The sequence below is a fragment of the Calidris pugnax genome, unplaced genomic scaffold, assembly GCF_001431845.1.
Source record: "Calidris pugnax isolate Ruff unplaced genomic scaffold, ASM143184v1 scaffold56, whole genome shotgun sequence".
NCBI classification, from domain to species: domain Eukaryota; kingdom Metazoa; phylum Chordata; class Aves; order Charadriiformes; family Scolopacidae; genus Calidris; species Calidris pugnax.
Genome location: NW_015090839.1, coordinates 15,134,630 through 15,145,093, shown reverse-complemented (window position 1 = coordinate 15,145,093; position 10,464 = coordinate 15,134,630). Strand labels below are relative to the sequence as shown.

At 47.8% G+C, this 10,464-nt stretch overlaps 1 protein-coding gene across 2 annotated transcripts in view; it reads left to right on the top strand.

The window, feature by feature from the left end:
• The first annotated feature begins 2,047 nt into the window (after nucleotides 1–2,047).
• Nucleotides 2,048–10,464, top strand: part of BMF (Bcl2 modifying factor) — a 16,900-nt gene continuing 8,483 nt past the window's right edge. The window contains exons 1-2 of one of the 2 annotated variants that reach the window (XM_014942041.1): nucleotides 2,048–2,140; nucleotides 3,322–3,485. In XM_014942041.1, coding sequence (XP_014797527.1) covers nucleotides 2,050–2,140; nucleotides 3,322–3,485 — 255 coding nt within the window. In that variant the 5' untranslated portion in view covers nucleotides 2,048–2,049. Of the gene's footprint in view, nucleotides 2,366–3,321; nucleotides 3,486–10,464 lie in introns of both variants that reach the window. The other variant, XM_014942040.1, reaches the window with a different exon arrangement.

The following is a 10,464-nucleotide window of genomic DNA, read 5'->3' as shown; positions in this document are numbered from 1 at the left end:
GGCGGCGGCGCGGCGGGGCCGGGCTTCGCGGCGGCTGCGGCGGGCCGGAGGGGTCGGTGGGTTTCTCCTGGGGGTCGGACAGGGCGCCGGAGAGGAGAGGGCTCCTCGTCCGTGGGGCAGGACGGACGCCTGGCAGAGCCCCCCGAGCGGCTCTCCCGGGCGAGACCGGGCGGCTCTGGGTGCCTGCGGGTCCCGGCGTGAGCCGCCTTCCCGGGCTGCGGGGGGAACTTCAGCCGGTTGTAGGGCGAGTTATCCTTTGCGCCGCTTCGGCATCCCCTCTCCAGCGTCTCCTGAGAGCTCTGCAAAGAAAAGTCGGACCGTATGGCGGGAGGTCGAGTAAAACTTCTGGCTTTCTGGGCCCTCTTTTGTTCAGGGTTCGGTCAGCCGGCTGGCCGGTGCCTTTGTTGCACTTTGTTGCACTGAATGCCCGTGTCCCAGTGGGGCTCTGACGGATGGGATCTGGCAAACCTTGCCGCAAAGACAAAGTCCGTTATCGCCCTGCCTTTCTGTCAGGTGATGGCGACCCAACAGCAGGGCTGGCAGGAGATCTGTCTGTGTTGGCATCTCAGGACCTGTAACTCCTTTCGGTGTGCTGCTTAAAGCCATGGACAAGAATGTTAGGAGAGCCGTGCTGAAACAGCACTGCTGTCATCCAGCAGAGCTGGACCAGCTGTGGGGCTGGTACCTGTGCTGCTCTGCACACTCTTCTTCGGGAGTTGTGGCTGGGATGAGCGAACTGCTGAGATGTGACAACTTAAATAATGGTGGTGGCCCTGAGTCAGAGCCCTGCACAAATAGTTCTTGCACTGTTCTGTCCCTTTGTCTCCTCTAGCATGTTGGTGTGGTGAGTGCTGCTCACCTGGGGGGAGATGGGAGCACCAAGGGGAGTGCTGAACACATCTTTATGAAATTATTATTAATGTCTCCTTCAGGCCTGAAATTCCTCTTGCTAGTCTTCCATTCTGTTAAATGCTTCGCAAACCAGAGCAAAGGAAGAGACATGAAGAGTTGAATTTCACTGCCTTGTTTGGAACTGGGTGGAAATCCTGGAGATGGATCTCTTAGGAGACTGTCTTCCAATTGGGTTAGATGCACAGGTAACAGTAAAGGGACTTATGGCTTCTATTATTTATTTTTTTTTAAAAATCTGCTGCTAATTACTATATGTTTGCAAAGAGCTCTGAAATAGTGATTTAGGGGGTTTTGGTGTGTTTTTTTTCCTCCACCATCTTTGTCCAGCTTTGTGCTGCAACAGAGCTCAGGAGCATTGACTATGGCAGCTACAGAAGTCCTGCTTTGAACTCTGACACCACCGATGTTTTTTCTTTAGTAGCAGGATGAACTAATGCACTGACAGTGCATGTAGGCTTTAGGGCGAGAGGGATAGTGAAGTGACTACATTGCCAAGTTTGAGACATGTCTTATGTTGAGCTGAGGGAAGAAATGAGAAGTTGAAAGGAAAGTTGGCCCTTACAGGGAGAAGTTATGGAGAGCTTCACAGAAATGGCTTTCCCAGCTCATGACTTTTGCAACCACCAGGGTTTCTTAGAAGTCCAGTCTTGCAGCCTTGTGATTACAAGAGCTTTATTTCATCAATAAGGGAAAAAGTAAGTGGGGCATACCATAAAGTTCAGATATGGCAGGTCAAAGCAAAGCAAACACCCAAAGAAGCTTGCTGACCACGAGGCAATTTGAAGGATTGGGGTTGCTTTTTAAAATTATGTCTTTTCAATTTCTGTGTGCTGAGGTTAGGGGTTGGCTCCCTCCTCGTGAACAGTTGTGGAATTGGAGCCAAGGGTGGACTTTTAGACATCTGTGAACTTTGTCTCCCCCTGGCCCAGCACTTGAGGACTTTCCACAGAGCCTGGACCTTCACCACTGAGTCAGTCACCTCTACTGCCCATGCAGATGGGCAGCATTGGGAGGGAGGGAGGCGGGCATGGAAAAAAAGGGTTGTGCCGTGTTGGTGGAGCAGAAGGCATTCTCTCCTGGACAGTGTTCTTGCTGTGTCTTAGCTGTTTCCTCAAATGTCCCTTTATTGCAGGAACAATGGATCGCCCCAGCTACCTGGAAGAGGACTATTCTAGCCTGGATGGGCTGGACGATGACGTGTTTCACTCTGATGACTTTGGACTTGCAGGTCAGCCTGGTGAGATGACTGCAACTGGCATTTTCACACAGAACCAGTCGTACAGCTGCCTTCTGGGGAGGTTTCAACTATTCCCCCTCACACACTGCTGTGGTCCCGGTATCAGGCATCCTGAGCAGCAGGACAAGGCAACTCAAACACTCAGCCCATCCTCTTCCAGTCAGGATGTTATGTTGCCTTGTGGAGTCACTGAAGAGCCCCGGAGACTCTTCTATGGTAAGAGCACTCCAGTGTCACCAGCTTTGCAGCAAGGGAACTGTCCCTTTAGCACTTCCCCAGTCAAACAAGGTTTCTTTCATTAAGGGGTTTTATTAAAGGACTGAAAATTATTTTGCTTTGGTCCTGCTCCCTCAGGAAAGACAGCTTGTATTTTCTTATCCTTGCTTGTCCACTGTAGGAGCCAAGCACTTGCTCATTGCTTCCACTGTCCTTGATATTCCCACTCTTTTTCTTTTTGGCTTTGTTCTGTCATGTTTTATTTTACTGCTAGATGTTTAAGTGTTCACTGTACCTCGTATCCTATGATTTGCCTACATTTTTTAACTTCTAGTGCTGTCTCATCCACATAAGAAGACTCCTAGAAGTTTTCAGTGGAGAGAGAGAAATGCAAAAATTTACACTTGGTGGGACAGCTTTTAGGCTCTTTACTGGAGTTAAAGTTGTTGAATAAGTAGCATGTCCATCCAGTATTCTACTAGTAACTGATGGGACACCACTCAGCTTTGTGTATTCGATTCAACTTTAATTCAAATCAGTCCCACTAAATGCCAGAGAACTGAGAAAAGCCTGATGGAAAAGATACAGCAACCTTTAATGGGAGACAACTTGAGGCATAGATCTTGTAAAACTGCAAAATTGTTATTGAAAAAAACAAATCAGCACTTCGCTGAACTACAGACAAGTAAAAGGAACCAAGTATAAGATCCTGACTGTCATGTCATTATGGGAAGCAACACAATGCTCTGCTTAATTGATATAAATCTACCTAAAAGCTGAGCAAATGTTTTACTGCATGCTTACGGTACACAGTCACTGTTTGGGTTTCAGGAACTGGACTTTAACACGAGTCAAAAATTGAGGATTATGTGTAGCTCTTTACTCTGAAAAGTGTACTGGGTAGAAGAGCTATTCTTTGCGCTGGAAGAATGACTCTTGTGATGTCTGTTTTGTAGGGAATGCTGGTTACCGTTTACATGTCCCTCCGGTTGGCTTTGCATTGGATCCGCACCTCCAAGAGGAGCCTCAGGAAGGTCAGCGGGAAGCACGTGCCGAGGTGCAGATCGCACGGAAGCTGCAGTGCATTGCCGACCAGTTCCACCGGCTCCACATACAGAGGGTAGGGTGTCTCTGGAGGGGATGGTGGGGGTTTAGCTGTCCAGGAGTGGTGCTCTGGAAGACCAGATCCAGGCATCAGCTAAGCAGGCCGCTGTCTAAGGCAGCAGACTAACATTAGCGATAAAATGGCAGGGGTATCCTCATGAATTTTGCTTATGCTAGATTGCTGGCTTTTCCTAAAGATTGGCAGGTAGAGGGAAGAGAATGCATGGGATTGCATTTACTGCCTGGGAAGGTAGCTGTTCTGCGTTGGTTGCTGCTATTCCAAGTCTTCCAGTTCATCAGCAACAGGGTCGCTAAGGCTTTCACCAGGGATCTCCCCCTTGCTTTTTATTACAACTTTTCTCCACTCTCCTCACCACCAGTGTCTTTTCTTCTGTGGCACAAGTGGCCATCTGTGGCTTATATCAGCTCCTCATGTTGGAGATGCCAACAAGCCTGGGGTCTGTTCTGACACTCCTTGTTGTCTAGGGGTAGTTGTCTGAAATGTTGTGGAGTATATTTAGATCACGCTAGACTTGCTAGCAGCTCCTCCGTCAGACAGTCCTAGCTAGTGTCTCAGACTTGTGACTAACTTCCTCACAACAAAAGACAGCTGTTAGATGCCATCAGGTTTGAAAACCACACTCCAGAATCTTGATTTTGTTTTCTTTAAAAAAAAAAAAAGAAGAAACCTTGCTCTTCAAAGAAACAAAATAAAAACCAGCACCCCTGAGCCCACTGATTCTTTCTTCCTTGCCCTCCTTCCCCTCTTGAGTAGGGGTGAAATAGAAATCCCAGCCCATGCAGAGTTTGTCAGAGGTGGCAAAGGTTTGGCAATAGGCAGCACTTTGCCACTTCCATGGAAGCCCAACAAGGAGAGTGTGTATCTCCTTGCATATGAAGAAGCTGACACTGGTGATGACTTCAGGGTGGGACAGAAAGCTTCTCTCACTCCAAATGAGTTGGTGGTCTGTTAACTGTGGGATCTGTGGCAATTCTTCTCAAAGGTAAGTGAGGATCTCTGTTCTGGACAGAGAACGTGGCTTCTGGCTGCGAAAAAGTTTGGTCCTGTCTGTGACATGAGAGAATTGCAAGAGTAACGAGCTACCAGGAGGTTTTAAACATGTGTGTGGTGGAATGGGGTGTTCCCCAGAGCCACCTTTTTGCCATGGACAGCTGAGGACCCCACTCTCTCTAGCCAGATTCTCAGAGGAAAGGGAAGGTTAACCATCTCGGTGGAGGAGCCCTGGGGTGAAGTGGTGGAACTGGTTGTAACTTGACCCCTTTCATCTTGGGACCGTACCTATCTGATGTCTGTGCCTTGGAAACCCATCCAGGAATGCCCACCCAAGCCGGCCCCACTAAAGCTGCCCTGGGTCGGGCTCTCTGTTGTCCCCCGGCTTGGGGCGAGCTGCCAGGCACGGGGGCTCCCGGTGCCACGCACCGGACGGCAGCCAGAGCAAGCTGCCTGTCAGCCAAGCATGTGGGAGAGTTAGTAAACAAAAGCGTCCGCCTGCGCTACCCGACGGCGCAGCCAGCAGAGGAGGAGCTCTGCTGTCTTTGTTTGAACTGGAAGAGCAACAAGTTGTAAAAGGAGGGGGGGGGGGGGGGGGGGAAGAGCTTTTCAGCCATTTAAATTTGAAAACAAAACAAAAAAAAAAAAAAAAACCAAAACAAAAACCCAACCCGAAAACTTAAGGGGGGGGGGGGGGAGGAGGGAAGCTCTGTTTCGCCATTTAAATTTGAAACCAAAACAGAAAAAAAAAAAAAACCAAAACAAAAACCCAACCCGAAAACTTAACCCGAGAATGGAATAGTTCAGCCAGTGGTTCTACACAGCCTGACCCTGGGATAGGCCTTGGCATTTGGATCTGCTAAGGGATTCTTTCTTGTTTGTCAGGAAAACTGAGTACTGAGCCACATATTAGTGTCCAAGGCACCATTCCCTGTGGAGTGTTTTGTTGTCATGCCCGATCCCTTCCCTCCCAGCCCTGCATGGAGGATTTCCTTTGGCTTTTGGCACAGATCTCCCATGCAGAAGCCCCTCTGTCCTGTGTGTGCAATGACTCTTCCCAGCCTGTTGCTGAAGAAGCAAGCAGTCTGCCCCTGGAGACACGTGAACTGGTTCACAATGTGTTGTGGTTTGGAAGGGGCAGGCTCTGAGACATGGAAAACTGGGCTGTCGTTTATCTTGCTGTGAAACTAATCCCTGATTTGGATGCCCCATTCCAGCTTGTCTCAAACATTTGGTCAAAACCAACTTTCCAGAGTGGTGTCTTGAATCAGATTTAGAATACCACAAAGTTAGTCACACCAATGTGGTCTTGTGACGTCCTGAGAGAGAGCAAGCCTGGTTTTCAGCAAGCTGTGCCTCTTTTTGGAGACTACAAAACATCTTATCTGTGAACCTGTGAAAAGAAAACATGTGCCCTTTCAGTGGGAATTAGGAAAGGCTTTCAGCGTTGGAGTAGTGCATCCAGGTTGCTCAAGAGTTGCCCTCTCATGGCTCTTGAGTTCTGTGAGGCTCTCCAGCAGTTCAGGTATGGCTCCCATTCTGCTGCCACAGCAGCAAGGCTGTGTTGACACAAAGGCCACTGGTTAATGTACATCCCTGGCTGAGAGAGAAACTGAGCAGGCAATAGCTGCTGAGGTTGACGTCACTGAGTTGTCATTGGACTCAGTTGCATGCACGGTCTAACCCCATCCCACACTGGGAACCCTGGAGAGTCACTGTTATCTCTTCCCTGGGCTCCCAGAGCTATGTGGTATTTATTTTGTGGTTCTTGGCTATAGAAAAGATTTTTGGGTATGCATCTCGTAAGAATAAGAAAGTTGGCCGCACCTATGCTTGATTTTGGCATGTGCACCATTTTCAGGGTTTCATTTCCTATTAATATATTAAACAGAATACAGTAGTTTAAAACCTGGCTTTTTCATCCTTAGAACAGTGCTAGAGCAATAACGCAACATTCCCTAGAACTCTATGGCTTTCATCTCCTTAAAATGCTGAATTTATTATAGGAAGGACTTGAGCAACACTCTGCGTTCTGTAGTAGCAGGGCCTACTACAGGTTGATCCAGTTTGCAAAGGGCTCTGCAGAATGACATGCGAGACCCATCTACGTTTTCTCAAGCTCTTTAGTACCTCTCACCTGTCTGAGGCTGTGTAGCTTCTGGCAATGTTCCCTCTGTTGTGCTTTTCTCACCCTGCCCCTGGAAAACAAAGGTAGAGCCAAGCCATGCTTTCTAAAGGAGAAGCCAGTACCTGCCACCTCCTCCTCGGTTTGGAGCAAGTGTACCTTTGCCATGGGATCTGTGACACTGCTTGCTGTAGCTCAGCCCCAGGCTGAATGTGGTTATGGAGAACAGAGCTGAGCATAGGGGTCTGACTGGTATGTTGGCTGGGATGTCCTCCCTGTACCCCACACGTCCACATTGCCACATGGCAACAAACGCTTGAGCTCTGCTTTAAATCCTGAGTGCACTTGAGTTCCCTTGCCTTGAGAAGCAGTTTCAACCTGTGCTGAACCGACAGTGTGTTTCATGACATGACGAGCTGCTAGATGGAGTGGGAGTAGACAACCAGAGGTGGCGGCAGCAGCAGCGTGGGGCCGCCCCTATAGGAGCCTGGGGTTATACAGGAGTGGGGTGGATGACACTGTATATCAGTATCACACCCCTTTGGTTTGACTTGCTCCATTGAGACACTGGAACGCTACGGCTTTTTCCAAATAAAATAACTCTTTCTAAGCAGGCTGAAGCTTTGAGGGGACCGTTTTTATCACATCTCTTCTTCATGGTGATAAGATCACTTCACAGGGGATAAAATTGTCTCTTTAAGAGCCAAGGAGTGGTAGCCTTGAACGGTTCTGGGCTCAGGTCCAAGCAGAGCCACTGACTTGCTGTATGACCTCAGACAAGTCTCTTGACCTCCTTGTGCTTCAGTCAACCCATCTGGGAAGCTCAGTTTAAAAAAAGCTGAGCCTCAATGAGAACCAGATGCTGAATCAGAGCTGAGCTTTCTTGAGTAAATAAGTGCATTACAAACAACAACAAAGCCCCTTTCCAACACATCAGGAATCCTGCAGTTGATTTAGATATGCTGACCATGCTCAAAAAGTCTCCGTAGATCTAGCTATAGAAAACTTTGTTTCTCTAAATTCTCCACTTGGTTCAGCAAGTAACTCTTTTCTTTGTCACTGCAACATGCTCAAGCAGCCTCTGGAGCCCAAAAGCCTGTATCCGCTGCAGACAGAGGGCTGGGCATGTACCTGTTTGCCTCAAGTTAATGACACTGAAAATGTCCAGGAGGAAATGTTGTTTTCCTTTGAAAGTGAAACTTGTTACATTTTGCATATTTTTTCCCCTGTGTCTCTCATGAGAGTTATTGAGGCCTCCTCTGAGACACTTCTGCTTATGCAAGAGGGAGCCCATGTCTCTTGTCGGAAACTTATCGGCGGGAGAGAGTGGGCGTACAGTGTTATGTGTGCATCATTTATACCAAAGCCATCAGGCTTCTCTCCGGCGTTTATTTAGGATGCTCAGGGAATTTTTAACAGTTTCTTTTTTTTAAACTGGAATTGTTTGCAGGAAACTGTCCTTTATGATGACTTTACATTTTAGGAAAAATGTTCAGAAAAGTTTCATAGTAATGTAATGCAGAGACTCTCAAACTGACCTGCAGCTCAGCCTGTAGCACCGGCAGCTCCTTACTTTACTTGTACCTGCAGTCTCTTTGAGACTTGGGGTAAGTGCTTTCATTCATTTGTTTCCCAAGTAGGTCAGTACGTTTCAGGATCTTCTCTGCTGGCCAGTGCTTCCTGGCAAATGACGATGAAGGAGGAGGTGGGCTTGGAAGTGCACCTTCCCCTGTACGTACAAGTGACAGAACAACCTGTTGCCCCTTGCCTAGCATTCTGGAATCCTGCCACTTGTGGAGCTGATTACTTGACATTTAGGTTAACAGAAACTTTCTGGACCCTTTCACATCTGATCTGAAATAATATTCTTTGGTATGTTAAGAAAATAAGCTGAGAACAAGAACATAGTTATGCCACTGTATAAATCTGTGTTTCTCCCATATCTTGAATGTTACATACAGTTCTGGTTTACTTCTTCCAAAAATGATGCAGCAGAACTGGAAAAGGTTCAGAGAAAGGCAAGAAGAATGATGAAACTTCCATATGACCAAAAAAAAAAAAAAAAAAAGTGGGGCTAGGACTGCTAAGTCTAAAACAGACAGCAAGGGGGTAGAAACATTAAACAGAAATCAAGAGTGACATGAAGGAGATGGATAGACTAATTTCTCTCAGTACAAGAACTAGGCAAAATCAAGTCAGGCTAGTAGGAGCCAGCTCAAAGTGAATGAGGTAGTTTTTCATGCAATAGGTAGCTCTGTGGAACTTCTTGTCAAGGCATATTGTGCATCCCAGCACTTTACCTGGGTTCAAGGGACAAGGGACAAGTTTATGGCCATTAAATGGACATTAAATGGACATTAAATAAACAGAAACCAGATCTGACTTGGGAAGTCCTAAGCTCAACTAGTTAGGTTGCTGGATGTGTATTAGGGGGAGCTATTGCATGTACTTGCCCTCTGCTTTTCCTCAGGCAGCCGCAGAAGGCTGCTGTTGGAGGCTGGGCTATACAAGCTCTCAGTGCAACAGCCACACAACCGTTGTGTAATGGTTTAATAAAAACCACAGAACTTTTGCATCAGCCTAATCTATCCTTTTTCTCTATGCTTTCAGCTGACAAAAGATTTAAATGCATTATGATTTTGTTCCTGCTTAAAATAGGGGATAACGTTAAAAAGCAAAACTTCCTGCCTGGGTCTGGTAGAGGAAGTGGGCAGAGGATAAGGGAGCCTGGTGACAGGAGAGCAGTGTGAGTTCTGTGCGAGGGCCCGCCGTGAGCCCTTCACCCCGGACACAGGACTGCAAGTGTCTTAAGGCAGTGGGGCCATAACCTTAAAATACCAAGATTGCCCACAAAATAATTATTTGGGATGGTTCAAGTGAATTGTTTTACAGTATTTCTAACATCACCTGCAGTACTGGTGTGTGATTTAAATAGTGTACAGTGCTGCTGCTTCTCTGGTACAACCCCAGTGGTCTCTGCAGGCTCTTCTGCGTTTCCTCGGCTCTCGTAGCAGCGTGCCGGCCGGGACAGTGGCAACGTGCTTTCTGCTTGTAGCAGTGTGACAGCTGAGGAATTATTTTTCAATTAAGAAATAATTGCGGTAATATCCCACTTCTTTTTTAGTGTGGGGGACTAGGAAATGCAGGTTGTAACTTGTCTGAGATCATGCAGGGATCGCTGATTGGAACCCAGTGGTTCTGCCTCCAGTCCTCCGCTTAGGTTGGTTGATCTTATTAAGATACTGCCATCTCTGAGGGGGATGATGAGATGTTTGGATTGATTATTTATGGTGAGGAGTGTGCTTGTTTGTATTTTACTCAATTAAATTTTATGGTGGAAAGGCAGGAAAGCAAGTGCCCAACTGCAGAGTCCTCCTTTGTTTCAAGCCATTGAGGAGGAATGTCCCGCTAGCCTTTTATAGTCTCTGTTTTAGGTTTTTTTTTTTTGTTTCTCCCTGGTAGCTACCCTTGGCAAAGGAATCTTTCTGAGGACTGTGCCACAGCAGAAAGAATAGTGATCTAAAAATAAAAGCAGTGAGGCAACTTCTGTTAACCCCAGTTAGTTTTTCCTGAGGTAACGCCTGAGGAGGCGCTGGCGATGGGGGCTGCGGCTGCTTGCCGAGGAGCCCCCAAAGGGCCCGCAGAGCCCGGCTGGCCGGCGAGGAGGAGTGGGTCCTGCGTGAGAGCGGCTCTGCCGGGCAGCGTTTGCTCTGCGGCTGCTGTGTTTATATCCCTCTCTAAATTTAGCCTCTGAGTCATCAGAACTGCTGACGAGAGGCTGCTCTGCCCGCAGGCTCTGGGGCTGCACCTGCCCGCCCTCCCGCTCCCCTCACAGCAGGGCAGCCCTGCAGACCCCCC